The sequence below is a fragment of the Nilaparvata lugens genome, chromosome 6, assembly GCF_014356525.2.
Source record: "Nilaparvata lugens isolate BPH chromosome 6, ASM1435652v1, whole genome shotgun sequence".
Taxonomy (NCBI): Eukaryota; Metazoa; Arthropoda; class Insecta; order Hemiptera; family Delphacidae; genus Nilaparvata; species Nilaparvata lugens.
The window spans coordinates 40,597,517-40,617,767 of NC_052509.1; the positions used below are offsets into that span (position 1 = coordinate 40,597,517).

A 20,251-nucleotide genomic window follows, 5' to 3' on the forward strand; every position below is an offset into this window, starting at 1 on the left:
GGACTAGAAAATTTAACCCAAGACAAACTACTGACAATGAACCTTTGAAAACTATGTAAACTTTGGAAAGTGTACTGAACACCAACAAAAACCATTATAAGAGAACAATCTGAAACTCATGGAAAAGAAAAACGAATTGTTAATTCTTCTCCTAACCTTCAACTATATTGAATAATGGAAGCAGGAAGACTTAGTAATTAAAAATTATCTAAACAACGATGATGGAAATTTTCCCTTTCACAAATATAACTTGAGCATGTACTGCATAAGAGCCTCATCACATATTCACATTAGATCATACATATTTTAGCAACTATCATCCCTATTCAAAGATTTAATTCCCTATTAGACCAGTGCTAATAAATATTAAGACCATTAAACATGTTATACTCATAAATGATCAAATATTTATGATCATACGGATAACTATGTACTGAGGCTCTTAGAAATTACTGTTTTAGTTATTGAGAAATTATAGAAACTAAGATAGATATTTTAAAAGGACATTTGGTTCTGTAGCGAATGTTTTCTCTTAGAAATTACTGTTTTAGTTATTGAGAAATTATAGAAACTAAGATAGATAGTTTTTAAAAGGACATTTGGTTCTGTAGCGAAATTCTTTAGGTCCTCTAAAGATGTTTATTTATTTATTTACTCTACTTTACTTATTCTATTGTTTTTTTATTGTAAATCTTCAACTGTCAGGTTGTTATAATGCAGTTCACGGTGCTCATTCCCCACACCCAGACTTGTTGTCTTTGTGGGGAATATTCACTATTTATATAATGTTTCTGCTGCTGTATTACTTTTTTGTGAATAAAGATCATTTGAATTTGTAATGTTTGTCATTGCGGTAATCTTCGAACAGATTGATATAGTTTTGTTTTGGAAATAATTATTCTTAATAATATAAATGTTCGCCATCAAGAGAGGTTTCTGACCAATAAATAGCGTTCAAGAGTATTCGAGTAAATAAATCATAGTGTAAATTTCTGAGATTAGCATTGCTAAAATAGTTTTGTAGCAGAACTATATCACAATAATATTACTTTAACTTTATTTTCCGTGCTAGTTGAATTAGCATAACATTTATAAATAGGGTGGTAAGACAGAAAATGATCAATTACTCTTCACTAATGGACTTTCAGGGTGTCGAGTTACCTCTGCGTCTAACCAGCACACAGGGTAAAGAAGAGAGATAGGCTTAGAGATGAGTTAGATGCGTTCCTGGATGAAAGGGTGGACCAGCGCCTGATTGATGGCAATCCTCTTGGACGAGTCGAGCATCAGAATCCGCTCGAGGAGGTCCTTCAATTGCTGCACCTTACGCGCCTGTTCTTCTGGCAAGTGCTGGTTGCCGACCAGCTCTGTCTGCAGGTCTCTAGTTATGTTCATTGTACTCATCACTACCACTTTTTCCTGTAAATCCACACAAAACATGAATAAAATGACAGCACTTGTCAACAATTCGCTAGAACCTTCCAAGCCAAGCATACATTAAGCCGGCTCCAAACATGCGTCATTCGGCAAACACCGAGCGGCGACTCGCCGAATCGCGAGAAGTGTGGATAGATGTTTGGTATTCGGCAAGCAGTGAGCATTCGTGCTCGTTGTTTTCCCGGTCAGTGTCGAACTTTTGCACACATCAAAGTGGACGAATGTTCGGCAAAAGGCGAACTTTCACTCATCCACACATTCGGCTTGGTGCTTGTATCATTTTGTTATTTGTTTTTGGATTTGGATCTACATTGAGTTAATTTGTAGATACGAATTTCATTTTATTACAGTCTGAACATAATTGTTGAGTTGAGGAAGGTTTCTAAACAAGATTTGAGTTCTGTCACTTTATTATGTTAGTACCAAGTTGAAGAACTTATCTATATTATAATAAAGGAAAAACTGACTTATACACGTACGGGATAGGAAAATTATGTTTGACGCATCATCACGTCTACACTACTGGACTGAAATTAACTTGGAATTTTGCATATAATTAACCTAGGATGGTTCTAGGCCTAATTCAAGCTCTTCAAGATTCCACTCGCTCTATTTTTCAGTTTGTCAACTTTTAAGTTTGTCAACGGCTTCTCGACCACATAACTGTCGGTTTAAAAAACAGAAAGCTTTTCATCTGCGGAGATTCCAACATTGACATGCTGAAGGAAACTTTTGAGATTACTAATTTGGCGAATTCCTATAATCTTGATTTTATTTTGAAGGAGCCCTCTCAAATAACATCACAAATATCCACTTGTATTGATAATGTTATAACTAATATAATGTTAGATGGTGTCAATGGTAGTACAGTTGACTTGGGAATGTCAACTTACTCGGCCCAGATAATCCAGCTCAAGCAAAAATTTGAACCCACTCAAAAAAATTTGTAGTTTGAAACTAGTGTCCAAACAAGTCATAAATAAAGCATCAATTGAAACATTTTTGAAATTATTGAGAAACAAAAAATGGCATTCTTGTTTTAATGCTTCATCTGCTAAAACTGCATTCAATATTTTCTTTTCGGAATTTCATTCATCCTTCTTATCAGCTTTCTCTGTTAAACATTTCAAAAAGAACAAATCTCATTTGAAAAAGCAGTGGTTAACTCGGGGTATAAGAACGTCATGTGATATGAAGAGAAAGCTGTTTATTGAGGCCAAAACTAATAGGAGTCCGTCTTTTTTGGAGTATTTTCAGGCTTACAAGAAAATTCTTAGAAAGGTTATCTATGTATCCAAACAACGAAATAACGAGGAATTCATCACCAAATCTTCCAATTTGAATGCTGGTACATGGGCAGTTGTCAAAAATGAGCTAGGATTACAAAAAAAAAACACTCACATAAATATTGAATTGAATGAGGGAGGCAAGGTCATTTCTGATTCTAAGGATGTAGCTACACTTTTCAAAATTAATTTTCTGCGATCTGATAATGAAGTTTCTCGACCTATTAAGAGAAAGTATAAATCTTCTGAGAAATGCTCAAGGACAAGGTAGACAGTTTTGTTTCAGCAGATTAAGCAGAAGTGACGTTGGCAGTACTGATCTGCCTGGTTACTTTGATCTTCACTATAGCTCATTTTTAAACAAGTTTTAATTTATCAAGAAAGTATATTTCGCCTCATATAAGTGTTTTGAAATAAGTTGCCAAGTGTTCTTATTCGAGTGAGCAGATAGTTTTTGTTGTGAAATGGATTCCGAATTTATCATGTTTAGCTTCTTACAAACTAACCTTTTTCTTGAATGGTGTAGCAGTGAATTTTTCAAAATTCTCGACTCTCTAAGTTTCAATTCAGGACTTGTTGTTGCTGACTTCTAGTGATTGTGATTCTTATCGATGACTGACGTGTTGACTTTGACATTAAAGTTTAGCTTCAGAAGACGGTAACCAAAAAAATATTTTTGAGCGGGAAACCGAGTTTATCGTATCCCGTTAGCTACGAAACAGCTGTTTTTGACAGTTCTAGAATGACTTTGCAACAGTTTATATTTTTCTAGATAACACTCAGCTTAGATAACACTCAACTGACTCTGACATATCTCTGCAAGCTTGACTAAGCGGTACTATAATATTATAATTATTTATTGATTATTATAAAAATAAAGTCATTTGAAAAGACATTAATCAGCAGTAAACCCCTTACAACTATTAGTTTACTACCAATAATATGAATAGTGACATTGATACGGCTGGTGATATGCTGCTTTCCACTAGCCTATCTTCAAATGAGCTTGACAGTGATTTCCTAGGATTCGAGGAAGTGAGAGATAAGGACATAGAGATAATTTCCCTTAAATCTCAAATATTTGAACTTGAAGCAAGAGATTATTTGTATCACGAAATAAACGAACTAAATTCTACTGTAACTAAAATGAAAACAACAATAGAAGTACTCAATGCAGATAATAGTTTAAGAATGATACTTTAGAGGCTGAACTTGCGGATCTCAGAAACTTTTATTCTCCTGGTGACACTCAACGGATTGGGAAATCATTAGATAGTATTAATAATGTTTCAATTGATGCCGCTAATTATTTTGATATTTTGTCAGATCTAGGAAATAAATCACAATACACAGTAAATAGGAATGGGAAACGTGATAAAAGGGCTACGTATAAACAGAAAAAAGTCAACAGTGAAAAATAAGAAAAAAATTGTAAATAAGGGTTTAGTGCTGTCACGAGAGGGACATTGGATGGGAGTTGAATGAGCAGGTGAAAGAAAGTGGGTTTGAGGCAACGGTTATATCGAAACCAGGAGGTACTTTTAACGAAGTGACGAGGGATATTGACATGCTCACAAAAGACTACAATGTAAATGACAGCGTAGTAATTTTAGCAGGTACTAACGACGTGGTTAATGAAACAGTGCAGCCTACAAACTTAGACCTAAGTAGAATAAGGAAAATTTCTAAACGCTCTAAAGTAGTCATATTATCCATCCCATTTAGGTATGATAAACCATTAATGAATATCAATGTTAATAAGCTCAACGCATGGATGGCTGATGAAATTAAAAATATATCTAACACGAAGATCATTGATCTGAGCAATTTTGACATCACTGATTATACGCAGCATGGCTTGCATTTAAACAAACAAAAAGGTAAACCAAAATTAGTAAAATTGTTGAAAAATCATATCTTGGAAATGAATGATAACACTGATTATGCAGGTAGGCCTGTATCCAATATTCCAATAATAAATTGTGGACTTGCCGAGGGTATTGATAGGAGTAGATTAGACTCGATAGGACACATGAGAGAAGAAGTGGAGTCAAATGGGCAAACTACAGGTGATAAAGGTAATGAAAATGTATCTGCTGAGCTGAATGAAAATGTTTCGCTATTGTTAGGACAAACAACTCAATTTGGTGCTATGCTGAATACGAGTACATCTAGTTTAAACTATTTAGTTCAAAAAGGAGAGTTGCCAACCTAAAACATTTTAAATTGAATAAAGACAAGAAGACTAGAATTAAGAGTTATAGAGTAAAAAATGTGAATTGTAGAGTAAAGAATGGGTTAGTAATCTTCCATCAAAACATACAGCATTTGGAGTCTCGAATTGATGCACTAATTAATACATTACAGGCAATTAAACCAGACATAGTTATTGTGACTGAACATAAATTAAATGAAAATGAAATTCAAAAAATTAAAATACCAGGATATTATTGTAAGTGTTGGTATGTAAGGAAGTCTTTTGGGGGGGGGTGGAGTATTGATATTAGTATCTGATAAACTAATCGAATGCAGAAACATCATGACTAAGACAATGAATGCTATAAATGAAGATAAGATTTTTGAGACATGTACAATCGAAATAGAAATATATAAGAAGAAAAATATATTGTAGGTGGATTTTATAGAACTTGTAATATTACATTTTTTCTCGATTGGAATCGAATCTTCAATTCGAGATCTATAAAACTTTATAGTAAATATCAGAGTAATCGATATACGGACAACTTTTTGACTGTGAATTTATCGTAAATGATTGTGTTGCATGTTCCATGGTGTCACCGAGGCTGAGTTGACAGAATTAACAGATAAATGGATTATTTAAATAGAGATGATATATAAAAATTTAAAATAATAGTTTCAAAATAAAGTTTTATTGAGAACAAATGTAAAATGTGAATTCTAAACTTGTAATTTATAATTTTTTGGTGACGTGTCCATGACGTCGACACTGATTTTGAGATGTGGTTTTTGTTCTGACGAAGAGGCTTCCTTCTCTCTTAAAATGATGGCTGGCTGCGTGTGTTCTAATTTTGTGCTCTCTGAATATTTTTCTGTTTAAGTGAATTATTAATGTTTTAAATTGAGTTTTGAACAGTTTATAGTGTTCTATTTTGTCTATAATTAATTGATTTGTGTGTCTACAAGCCTATAGCCATTGTTTTTCAACTATATAAATGGATAAGTATTTAGCTCGTAATGATTTTAGATGCTTAAGCGTGTAAGATATTGTTCTTTGTGTATTTGTGTAGTATATTGCTAAAATTCTTCTGAAGATTATAAGTTGATTTGCTCTGAAAACTGGATTTCTCATTCATAGGCGAAAGATCCATTCATAGTTTATCAAGAATCTATTACGTTGGAGCCGATAAATTTCCTTAGGTTAATAGGTGAGACATGCTATCCAACCGAATTAGGAGAAATTGGTAGCACGGCAAACTCCATCAGAAATAATATTGAGATTTTCCTGGAAAAATTTAATCGATTTTTAATAGAGATCTGTAAGATTAATAAAAATGTAGTAATAGGAAGAGACTTCAATGTCGATGTTTTGAGGGAGGGTAGAAAGAAAACTGATTTTATCAATGTAATAAATATGCATGGATTAGAATATACCGTAGATATACCCACTAGAATAACTGACTCATGTGAATCGGCAATTAATAATTTCATCACCAGCCTTAACAAAAAAGATATTCTTGTGGAGTGTTTAATTACGTCACTCTCGGATCACGATGGGCAAATTTTCAATATATTAGATGTGAATAATAAGCTTAAAAGTAAAGGAGCTATTGAAAAGGTTAGGATGTATGAAAATGATCAAATTACTTGTTTCAAGAATGACCTAGCCACAATAGACTGGACTGAACTTTATTTGAGTCATGTTGGGAGTAAATTCAGTAAAGTATTATTTCAATTGGCATTTTCCTCTAAGTAGAATTGTGAAGAAGAGACTTAAAAATAAGTGGATTGATGTTGAAGTTGTCAATGAGCACGAAAATCTCATACAAGCTAATAGATTATTTAGGACAAATAAAAGTGATATCAATTTGAAGGAAAATTTAAAAGCTCATAAGAAACGCTTTAGAAAAACTATTCAATTAAAGAAAACTAAACACATTGAAGCTAAACTAAAAAATTCAACAAATGTAAATAAAACTCATGAATTTGAAGTTGGTAGCACTGACTACCTTGAATAGTTGCTTTAGTGCTGCGTCTGATTTTCTTTAAATTTAATAATGTTCACGGTAGTTCTTCATCATTAAAAGGTAGTTTTTCCACGAAAGCTAGTGATGGACTTGTAGTAATGTGTAAAAAACGTGAGTAATATTTGGAACTGCAATCATTCTGGTAAATACTTATGTTTCTAACCTACAATTCAGTGGTAGAGAAAGACTGTTTCAATACCTTTTTCGTGCTAAATGAACTTTGAACCCCTTGTTGCGAACCCAACGAGTACAAATTTACCCTTACAGAATTGACACTAATAAGGAACATTAGATTGTTAACCGTGATAATAGAAGGGATGCTCTTTAACGCCGCTGTTTACGTATCAATCTTCAATAGCTCTGTTGCTGAATTGTTCAAGATTGACAGTTATTGAGTATCATCGGAGTTCTCTTCATGCTATTAGTGAAATAGACTACTCGGCGTGCGACGAGACCTGTTGCGCCGTGATTGCACGTGGGGATTGTGGTGCAATCTCTTATCTCCGAACACCTGATTTGTTATATTTGAGCACTTATTTGTTTCATCGACAAAGCAATGATAGCACCGAGATTATCATCGTTCGATTGCTAGAAATAGGATCTGCAGCCCAGCTCTCTTCATTCACAATAAATAAACTAACACTAAAATCATGTAAAACGCGTTTCAAACCTATAAAACTACTAAGAACAATATTGGGATATTTTATAAAAAAAGCTGCTTCAGAAGGAGCCATACTTTAGTGAACGGTGACATATGCTGGCGATGTTGTACTTCGGGATGTCTGGCTTCCATCACAACATCAAAGGAGATTGATACCACATCAAACACCGACTGATATTTTGAACACTCAGACCAATATAAACAAATACATCGATCCGATTTCTTCAAGAGTAACCAATAGGAATTCACTCGACTCACATTTACTATTACGAAGATCTTGCAAGCCACTTAGTTTTAGCATTGAGACTCAGACTGAAGATTTACAATCAAAGGATGATTTAGTACGGAGAATTGACGAATTAACTAATAATCAATCGGCACTTGTGGAGGAAATTCAACGGCTCACATTACTCATTGAAGAGAAGGAGGACAGTTCTAACTCAAAAACAGTACGGAGTATTTCCACTAACACTGATGTACATGTATGTGACGAGGGGCCGGTGATTGTTGGCTCAACGAATGCTATGACACAATCAGACTTAAGTACAAATGACATTGATAATTACGAGAGATCAATTTTGTTAAGAGAAAGTACAATTGGACAGTTGAATGAGAACTGCAATGAGAGTTACAGGCGAATTGATGAAATGGAGAAGAATCTAGATGAATTGAGACAAAAATATATGAATTTAAAATCTGAATACGACACTCTTAAACAAAGATTCTCTGATCTAGCTGATCAAAGTTTATATGATCAGCGGATCGGAATCGATAATGTTATAACACATGGAAAGTCTGATGAATTTTCGGCAAAGATACTTGACAGAATTCTTTTCATTTCCGATACTCAAGGTGAGGGAGTAGTAAAAACACTACATGAAAGTCTCTATAATATGAAAGTTTCAGGCAATATTTACTCTAGTGCTCCAACGCGATCAATCATTAAAAATAATATGCACGATATACTCCGATTGACCCCTGAAGACTATCTAATTTTCAGTGCTGGAATAGATAATTTTAATTGGAACTCAAACACTGAATCAATAACCGAATATCTTGAGTCAATAATGAAGCTGGTAGTACAGTGCGATCACACAAACCTAATCTTGACTACTATTCCATATAGGTATGATATTCCAGAGAACAGCAGAGAAAATAAAATAATAAAAACAGTCAATAATGCTATTCGCACCTTTTGCAGAGTATATAAGCAGAGAGTTGTACTAGTGGAGTTGTGGTTAGTGCCCAGATTCTGGCATAATAGACACAAATTGAAATTCAGTAAGGCGGGGCGGAGAGAAATTGGAAAAAAATTGATTGAAACCATCACAGTGCTTAAAATGAAGAAGACTAACAAAACAATGAATAATGACGATGGAAAAAGTAAAATTATCAACAACACTTACTTGCTAACAAATGAAATAAATGAACAGCTACCTCAAGAATTTTCAGGATCTTTTCTGAATCATTGTGTAGAAAAAAATAGTATAAGAAATTCAACACTTCATCACATCAATGAACCTGCTTCAGAACTTACTCTCATCAGTAACCAAACTACCGAAGAAGGGGAAATTCCGGTCATAGGATATGAAATTGAGAGGAGAAATAACATTTTTTTAGAAATAGGACAACTAGAAACACTGACAATTTGATTGACGTGACTGTTCTAGATAATAGCAAGAGAAATGACAATTACTTCAACTTAATTCATTACAACATTAGAAGCCTGAAAAACAAGACAGACGAATTAGCTATACAGTTGGAAAAAATAGAGGAAAATCGATTAAAAAACAAAGTTGACTTTTTGTGCCTGACAGAAACCTGGCTCCAAAATGAGAACACAGTTAAGATTCACAATTTCAACCTCATTTCATTTTTTAATAGAATTGATAGAGAGGGAGGTGGAGTGGCTATTTACGCCAGAGATGGAATAGAGGCGAGCAGACTACAGCTCGGACGGACTAATGAAAACCTGGAAGTGGCACTCATGCAACACAACAATTATGCAATAGTATGCATATATAGACCACCTAATAGTCACTTCAATACTTCTATAGATGATCTGGAGGCAATTTTGTCAATGCTAGCCAATAAATTCGATAAATACATGGTGCTGGGAGACCTAAATGTAGACTTCATGAAGCAATCAACAAGAAGTAAGACACTAGAATCATTATTTGAGACTTACGGTTTGAGAGGCATTGTCAGGGATTGCACAAGGGTTACTGGGACGTCATCGACATTGATTGACATTTGTTTTGTTTCACATGAGATATGGACTGAGGATGTGGAGGTAACTGAGCTGGGACTTTCCTATCATTATGCTCAGATCATCAAATATACTGTGGCTGGTGAAAATGATAATGGTGATAGGCTATTCGCTACAAGAATATTCTCAGACTATGCAAAACATAAATTCCTAAGAAAGCTACAAAGTTTAAATTGGTCAATAGCAATCGATGTTGAGAACTCACAAGATGGGAAGTTTGATAAGTTTTTGGATATGTACTGTGAAGCCTTCAATGAATCGTTCCCAATCGTTCATAAGAAAAAGAGGACAAGCCAAAAGAAAATTGAGTGGGCTTCTTCTCCTCTACTGAAACATGCTTGTGATGAGGAAAGAGACCTCCTACTCTTCGCTAAAATATCTCCAAACAATGCAGCACTCAAAGATAGAATCGATCACCTGTCTCAGCTGATCCGTCAAATGATAAATGATTCGAAACAAGCTCATGCTGAATCGATACTAGCCTCGTCCAAAAATAAAGCCAAATCAGTATGGAAAATAATTAAAATGGAAACGGAAGTCAATACTGTGAAGAAGTCGTACCCAACAGCAGTAAATGGAATAAGATTGAACTCTATTCATGATATAACCGAAAGATGTAATGAGTACTTCATAAATGCTGCCGATACCCAATTTAACACAACTTCTTCTTTTAAAGAGCAGCTAGGAAACGTGTGCCATGTCGGAAATGTATTGGAACGATTCCCTGTATTAACGGAACTCGAGGTACTTGATGTCGTGCAACAATTGAAGAGCAAAATGACAAGCGGATTGGATGATATACCAAGTAGAATAATGAAGGAATGCTTTAACCCAATCATTGCTCCAATAACAAGTTTGATAAACATATCATTCAGCTCAGGTACCTTCCCGCATCAACTGAAACTTGGAAGGGTGATTCCTATTCATAAAAAGGGATCAACAGAAGATGTTTGTAACTTCCGTCCTATACAAATAATGCTTCTCCAAGTTATTTGAAAAATTAGCAGAAATAACAATATCCAGGCACCTGAAATCAAATAGAATCGTTTCACCATGCCAATTTGGATTTCAGCCAGGAAAATCCACTACTGATGCTGTTGATGATTTTCTGTTCAAAATTTATGGCGCACTGGATAACAATAAGAAGGCTTTAGGTTTATTCATCGATCTGAAAAAAGCTTTCGATAGTCTTGATCACGATATCTTGATGGAAAAAATTTATCACTATGGATTCAGAGGATCTGTATTGGATTGGTTGAGATCGTTCATAACAGGCAGATCACAGGTGGTCGAAATTGAAGCAAAAAACCGGAATGTGGAAAATTATAAATACAGATCCAATTGCAGTAAATTGAAGAGAGGAGTACCACAAGACGATTGCACCGATTGTGACGATTGCACCTATATTATTCTCCTCATTCATCAACGATCTCCCTAGTAATATACCAGGAGCCAGTAGTGTATTGTTCGCCGATGATGCCAACTTTCTCATCATAGGTGATACTATCCAGCAGATGCAGAGTGGGGGAGAAAAGGTGGTAGAGAGCATTCGAAATTGGTGTGAAGCAAATAAAATCAAGGTGAATATTGAAAAGACATGCTATCTCAGTTTCTCCATAAATCATTTCAACGCTCCTGACACCTTCTACTTCGATATGGACTTAAAACAGGTCAAACCAGCAAATGTATGCAGCTTCCTGGGTTTGAAAATAGATTCTGGTTTGAGATGGAATGATGACATCGACGAATTGATTAAACGACTCAGTAAGGCCACATTCGCAATTGCTACACTAGCAAGAACAATGCATCAGCAGATAGTCTTCTCCGCTTACTATGGATACTTTCAGCCTCTTCTTACATACGGATTACTTTTCTGGGGCACGTCACCGGAAATTATCAGGGTATTCAGAGCACAGAAGAGAGTGATTAGAATAATGCTCAAAAAACCGCCTGGAACCCCATGTAGAGAATTATTCCGATCAACAGGGATGCTCACACTACCTTGCCTGTATATTCTGGAGTCTGTAGCATTTGGTCTCAAGCATGCATCGACGTGGACAAGAGGTGCTGACCTACACAATTATAACACGCGCTCAAGGAACACCTATTGAATACAACAACATAGGACAGCGTTTACGAGAAAAATCCAATTCACATGAGCCAAAAAATGATCAACTCCCTGCCGCACCATCTTAAGGACATTGACAATAGAGTGCAGCTCAAGAAAAAATTGAAGGACTGGCTGGCTGATAAGTGTTTTTATGACATGAATGACTTTTTGTTGTGATTTTATTTTTGTAATATGTAATTTCATTTTGTAATATGTGACGATTGCCAAATAACTTTATTGTTGTACATGCAAAGAGTAATAAATTCAAATTCAAATTCAAAACAATTTGGCATATAGTGAATACCGAGACACAAAACAAAAATGATAAGGTTTGCAAGAATATTTTACTCAGGAATAACAATTTAGTTATAGATAATCCATATGATGTCGCAAATATGTTCAACACTAATTTTGTAGAAATGGTCGATACTCATGTTGTACCGAATCTAAGCAAATCTGGCACACCAATAAATGATAAAGAGATACATATCACAGATTTCAAGTTAATCTCCAAAACAATATTGATGAAGAGGCATTGTCCAATAAATCGATTCAATTAAACCAAAGTGGTCAGCAGGGTATGATGAAATTCCCATGAGAATTATAAACGAAGCAAAATCATTCCTAATTAAGCCTCTGCTACATGTAATTAACGCGTTACTCATACTTGGTAAGTATCCAAATGAACTAAAAGTATCAAAAGTGATAACAGTGTTCAAAAAAGGAGATCCTTACGATCCTTTAAATTATAGACCTTTAGCAATTCAACCTTCAATAGCAAAAATATTTGAAAAAAGTATGCTAATACAGCTTATTAATTATTTTGAAACAAACAAATTACTAGACACGGAGCAGCATGGTTACAGAAAAAACAGGTCTACAACGACTGCCTTGATAGAGTTTATTGAAAATATTTTAGAGAAATTGGACAAAGGGTACAGCATTGTTGGCACCTTCCTAGATTTAACAAAAGCATTTGACTCTGTAGATCACAGAATATTATTAAAAAAACTAGAAACTTATGGAATTTGGGGAAAAGAGCTCAACTGGATAGAATCATATTTGGTGGGTCGAAGTCAATATGTAAATATAAAGTATTATGATAGAAATAAAGTAAGTGATATTAAATCTAGTTTAAGGTACATGAACTACTCTGTTCCGCAGGGATCTGTTTTGGGGCCATTTTTGTTCCTACTAAGATTAATCATGAAAAATATATTAGTAGGTTTAAAAACAAACTGAAAAAGTATATCGTGGAATTAGAATTATACAGTTATGAAAAATTTTATAGTGCCAACTCATTATGTATTTAGACTACCTATTGTTGATGTATTTTGTTTTTTTACTTGTGTTTATTTTATTATTTTGTTGAAAATAATAAAGAAAGACGCATTCATGTACATTTTGATGTATGTTTTGAATAAAGAGATTGATTGATTGATTGAGGTTGAAAAAATTATTCTGGGATTAAAGAATACCAAATCGACCGGGTGGGATGATATTCCAAGCTCAGTAATAAAAGCTGCATGCCTAATAATTGCTGAACCTCTGAGGCATGCTATTAACTTGTATCTTATGAATGGTGAATTCCCCGGAAAACTCAATTTGCAATTATCAAACCACTGTATAAGAAAGAGGATAGGAAAGATGTTAGGAATTATCGCCCTGTTGCACTGCTGACTGTTTTCTCTAAGATTTTTGAAAGGGCTGTTTTTAATCAAATTACTAGATTTTTGGAAAGTAACTCCATACTTCATGAGAAACAGTATGGTTTCAGAAAGGGTTTCTCAACAAAGTCCGCAATTTTTGATGTGGTAACGAGCGTGTTGAGGGCTCTGGATGGGTCTCAGGGTGCCATTGGTCTCTTCTGTGACCTCTCCCGGGCCTTCGACATGGTCGACCATGAACTGTTGCTGAAAAAGTTAGAATTTTATGGATTTACGGGAAAAGCAGCCAGGTTTTTCAATTCATATCTCTCGAGGAGATTTCAGGCAGTCAGACTGACAAACGGATGTGGCGGGGTAGAAACATCTGATTGGAAAATAAACCTATGTGGGGTTCCTCAGGGGTCAATCTTGGGTCCTGTACTTTTCAATATTTTTATTAATGACCTCCCTCTTAGTATTAGCTCTGACCTCATTCTCTATGCAGCTGATACCACTGTGATTGTGAAGGGTAAAGATGATGAAGAAGTCCAGCGGAAATCAGTACAGGCTCTTAACCAGCATAGCCATTGGTTCAGCTGTAGGCTAATCTTCTAAAATTAAATTTGAAGAAAACCCATCATCTCAAATTTTCTACTGGGGGCTCTGGAAGTTTCGCACATACTCTTTACTCAGCAACAGGAGAGGAATATTGCGCTGCTGAAATGATTAGATTTCTTGGTGTTGACCTGCAGGGAAATGTTAAGTGAGATAGCCACGTAAAAGCATTGTATGTGAAATTGTCCCATGCTATTTTTGCCTTGAAAACAATAGTCAGAGTGGCAAATAGAAAAAAGCACTAACAGTCTATCATGGCTATTTCATGTCTCACATCAGATACAGTATCTTATTCTGGGGCAGCAGCCAAACAAGCCTCCACAATATGTTCCGTAAGCAAAAGAAAGCAATCAGGGTTATTGAGGGAGCCGAATCTAGGGTTTCATGTAGGCCTATTTTCAAAAAACTCAAATTATTAACAATTCCAGCCCTTTATTTTTTGGATATTGCATCTTTTGTTTACAGTAACAAGCAGAAATTCATGGAGAATAACATTTCACACAGATACCCCACAAGACAAAATGTTTACCCTCCAGTACCCCACTCATAGACTTTCGCTCTTGGAGGGGGACCACATTATGCTGGGCTCAGAATTTTCAACTGTTTGACGGACGAACTTAAGAGTGTTGAAAGTCATGGTAAATTTCATACAGCTCTCAAAGATAGACTGAATGAATGCTGCCCGTATTCATTAAGAGAATGTTATGAGATCTTCTCATTGAAATCCTGGAGATCAGAAGTTATCCAGACGATTTTGTAAAATGAAAAACTTTCCCTCAATGGAGGGAAACCATATAATTGATATATTTGACATGTTGTACACCGTTTGAGCTGTGCTCATCATATGCGGTTTTATACAATGAAATAATAATAATAATAATAATAATAATAATAATAATAATAATAATAATAATAATAATAAAATAGACCTTTGCGGAGCACGGGTTACCTGCTAGTTAATGAATAATTCAAATTTTGATGAATACTAGATAATAACCAGTCCCGTCCAGGTTACTGAATTAAAACCTGTACAGTATTCTTTAAATGTTTCAACAATTTCTAAAAATATATATTTTTAATCAATTGAAGTTAAAATTCTAGGGCTTCATGTCCTATACAGTTATTGACCGGGGTACATAGGGTTAGTTTGGTTTATTTATAAAAGCAGGATAAGCAAGAAGAGCATCTTCAATATCGAGATCCATGTTGACGGTAGATGACATTCAGTTAACGAATATTAGCTATTCGCAAAACGAGCAAGTGCTCGGGAAACCACGCATGTGTAAAGATGTGTGCTCGTCATTCGGCAAATAGCAAGACGAATAGTTTGCCGAACGCCGAACATTCGGTGCTTGCCGAATGACGCATGTCTGGAGCCGGATTTAGGTCGATTAAATCTATTAGTAATAATATTGATCAAGACATTACCAAGCAAGCTAGGATTCGAGTCAGCTGTTTAATCGTATTTATACAGGGTGGGTGAAAAGTCCGAGAACGGCTTAATATCTCATACACAAAGATAATTTGACGGTGGGTGTGATTGGGGATCCTACTCAAATGGAAAAACTACTTTATAATGACTTTGAAAATTTGGTCCGCCATCTTGGATCCGCCATCTTGAATGCAACTTCATTTTTTTAAATAGGAAGGTGGTCATGCGATACATGATTTCGATAGGGAATTTCAAGGAAATATGAATGGCGAAAACCGCACATCGATATCTCAAACCGTTTAGAAGATTTTCACATTATCAATCAATACCACTCATGTATTTCATTTCTGATTTGCATGGTACAGATTGATAATGTGAATATATTCTGAACGGTTTGCGATATCGATGTGCGGTTTTCGCCATTCATTTTTCTTAGAATTCCGTATAGAAACCATGTATTGCATGACCACCTTCTTATTTAAAAAAATAAAGTTGCATTAAAATGGAGGATCCAAGATGGCGGACCAGATTTTTAAAGTCATAGTAAAGTTGTTATTTCAATTCGAGTAGCATTCCCAATCACACCCACCTTGGAATCACTTCTTTTTATGAGATACCAAGCCGTTCTCAGACTTTTTTCTCTTATCTCTGCTTTGAATAGTATTGATTAATAATGTGAATTTCTTCGAAACGGTTTGAGATATCGATATGCGGTTTCCGCCATTCATTTTTTCTTTAAATTCGGTATTGAAATCATGTATCGCATGACCACCTTCATATTTAAAAAAATGAAGTTGCATTCAATATGGCGGACCGGATTTTTAAAGTCATTATAAAGTAGTTTTTTAAATTTGAGTAAGATCCCCAATCACACCCACCGTCAAATTATCTTTGTGTATGAACATATTAAGCCGTTCTCGGACTTTTCACCCACTCTGTATAGCTAGAACTAATGGCTAGTTGCTAGTCACTAGATCCTAGTTTTTATTCAATGAACCCATTGGTTGCCTAGTAAACAGTTACTAGAATCGATCTAATTGGTTTCTGTTAATTGCTACGAAACTAAAGCATGTATGACCAAGAAAGCTCTCAACAATCGCTTACAGATATATGCCATTCAATAACATAAATTATAAATTCAAAAACCGTACTACAAGAAGACAAAATTACATAGAAATTCAAATATAAAAAATATCCACATTCTGAGTGGTTAACATAAGATAATATTTTATCGTAGTCGAAATTTCAAATGCAAATTAAAATTCAAAAATAAAGAATAGAATACAGAAGGAGAGAGAATTGAAGTGTCAATCAATATTGTTAGAATGTGAAGACTGTAAACAACATTGCTTTGTACTACCATCAGAAAACTCCAATATACATTGCAATTTATAAGAAAGAATTCCTTATACATTTTAATGAAAAGTAATCTCTATAATAGTTTAAACATGCTGTTCCAGCAATCTGATACGATTTGTAATTTTATAGCAACATATTAACAATTTATTAATAATAATAATAACCAATAAAAACTAAACTTTTCACTACAAACTGATACTACTGTAGGCCTAAGTATTGAAAAAAGACTAAACTTACCCTCTCAGTTACTTTATCGACCTCATGGTACAGGAAATTACAATTGGAATCAAAGTGTTGATCTTTGAATTGGCCTTTTCTTATCAATTTATTTGGTATTTTTCCTTTCAGATCCATAAAAAACTTCAACATCTGAAATAAAAGAATAACGAGACTTAAAACAATATTTATAATAATGTATGTTTGACTTATTGATTCTTCAGATGCTAAATTTTTCCTTAGGAAGAAAATGGAGGTCCTGCAATAAGTTAATCAGCAATAAATATTCATTCATAAGCGGTGAAAATTATTTTCAAATAATATTCACGAATCTCTCCATCATTGTTGCATCTCGAGATCTTGCTGTAGGTAACAAACTTCTCATACCTCTGGTTCACTTCCTGCGTCAAAATCAATCATTCAACAAAGAAACTATATGAATAATGTTGATAATATCTTCTTAAAATTTATGAATTCAGGGCTACTTTCTTTTATTTATGAAATAGTATTAGAGTACCAGTTGAAATGGATAAAATAATAAATTAATAAGTTATAATTTGTATTCTTAATCTATTATTTTATTAATTTACAAATGACCTGAGGTTCAACATTACAGAATAATATTGATGAAAATATTCAGATTATTACTTAATTATTACTTCAGAAATATTTTAATATTAGAGTTATTAAAATTTGAAAAAAGCTTTAGTGCAATCAAAAACATTGAAAAGTGACGTCTCCAAATCATTCATAATATTATATACTAAAATAAAATAACTATACAATTCAGCAAATGTGTTTCAAAGACGGAGAAATTGTCAAAATGAGAGCATGTACTTTAATCTTAAACACAAGTATGAATTGGTTGAATCATAAGACGGCTCCATTTAATATAATGCACATGCATATGGTTGATTCCCATGAATATTCATGATGTGTTCAAGGAGTTCGTCATTACGATGTTAATAAAACTGAATTAAAATTACCTGATTATTTGACTTTCCAGAGAACAAAATTTTACCAGTATACAACTCATAAATTGTACAACCAGCCGACCAGGCATCGATGCCAAAATCGTACGGAATACCTAAAACTGAAAAACACAATAATAATATTATTAGTTGCAATAAATTTCAGCAATACATGAAGCAATACACACAATTCTTTGTTGCAGCCACAATAATCCAACTAGCAACATATATTTTCAATTTCAACAGAGCAAAAATGAAAACCGTAATGTAGGGATTGCCGACAAAAAATTTGTTAGATCAGCAGGTTACTGCTAAATTGAAAATTGTTAGATTCGAATATTGACTAAGAAGATTAACATGAGAACAATTCACAAAGATTATCTAATATCGGGCGTCCAGTATTCCAATATGCCGCAATTTATTCAGTAAATTACAACTTATCATAATTATTTTATACTAGCTGGTACTCCGTGCTTCGCAAGGGCCTATTTTAAAACTTGACGTAATGAAATCTCAAAGAATTGAAAATAGGCCGGTTTATTAAGATAATATAGAAAATTTCAAGTTAATCAGTCCAGTAGCTCAGACGTGATGATGCATGAAACATTATTTTCCTATCCCGTAAGTGTATAAGCCAGTTCTTACCTGTATTATAGTATAGATTAAATATAAATCTTGAGCTACCTTCTGAAATCCTCAAGACCTAGACAATCATAGTTGAGTTTTGCTATTATAGTTAATTTTGTGAAACAACTCAACTACTAGAATGGTTCACTTCTGTTGACATTACTTTTTTGAGTTGGAATTTGGATGAATAAATGAATAAAAATTGAAATTTACTCACTTATTTCTGGAGCTCGGTAGAAACGACTGACCAAATATGGCGTTATTTCATTTTCGGCTACATGAGATGCTGATCCAAAATCGCAAAGTTTTAAAACCAATTTACTCTCATTCACCTGAAAAATGTAAGTTTTTAAATCTAAAATTAATAATAAACTCATCAAATTTGCTACATTCAAATTCCATATCTGACACAAGATCTAAAATTTTAGGCTACAAACTGTCTAATATCGATGTTGCTTTCTACGACTGAAAACTTTATAATAGCTCTGTTATAGTCACGACATTTGTTTCCAAGTGATTATTCAGATTAACTTGATTGAGCAATGTGGGATGCATTTCACTCCAGATGAGGAGCTTCATGAGCCTGTCTATAGGGGAGCTTGTTTCATGTGTTGGAAACTGGCTAAAATGTATGGAGTAATTGAAATAACTTGAACATAAATTTAATTAAATCTGTCTTGCTGTTGTTGTTTGAATATTTCATATTGGTCCAAAGATTCAGGCTTATTGGAGGATGTGTTATGCAGAGTGTTCTGAAAAAATATATATATATATATATATATTTACCCTGAAAAAAGGCGTGATTCCTCACAACAAAAGAAGAAAAAAAAGATCTAATTAACATAGGTCCGAAAATGCTTGGTTACCAAGTTATACAGGGTGAAAGATTTTGTCTGAATTTCAGTTCCCCTGCTGAAATGAACCCCTACGGGTATTTGTTGGCTGTTAATCAAGATGTACAATTTAGCGTACTTCATGTAAAATTAACTGAAAAATTAAATAAAGCCGTTTGCAGACCTGTAGCTACAGTAATTTTCAAGATATGTGACGAAATACGCGAAACTTAGTCCCGAAAACAAGCTCCTTTAAGGTTTAAAGTAGATTCACTATGCTAAATGTACAATAAACACAAAATATTTGATCAGAACTTGTAGAAAATTTAATTTTGAAGAGAAAGATGTAAAATAAGTCTCTAAAAAACGCAATCTTAAAAAAAATCCTTAATTACATACAAAATGCATGAAAAATAGACAAAATCTGTTAAGCTCTCTACAAATGTGATTAAGGATTATATTTTAACTAACTGTTCAACTTCAATGTCATTTTAAAGCGATGTTATGTCATGTCTTGTTATGTCAAGTTTCAAGTGAAAATGACATTAATGTTGAAACATGTT

General features: G+C 34.0%; 1 protein-coding gene across 1 annotated transcript in view; it reads right to left on the minus strand.

Moving 5' to 3' along the window:
• Positions 1–673: 673 nt before the first annotated feature.
• The window catches only part of LOC111056204 (serine/threonine-protein kinase PRP4 homolog), a 68,028-nt gene continuing 48,450 nt past the window's right edge, over positions 674–20,251 (minus strand). The window contains exons 14-17 of the mRNA XM_039431454.1: positions 19,073–19,187; positions 18,244–18,350; positions 17,279–17,410; positions 674–1,419 (exon numbers count right to left, since the gene is read on the minus strand). Coding sequence (XP_039287388.1) covers positions 1,216–1,419; positions 17,279–17,410; positions 18,244–18,350; positions 19,073–19,187 — 558 coding nt within the window. The 3' untranslated portion in view covers positions 674–1,215. The remainder of the gene's footprint in view (positions 1,420–17,278; positions 17,411–18,243; positions 18,351–19,072; positions 19,188–20,251) is intronic.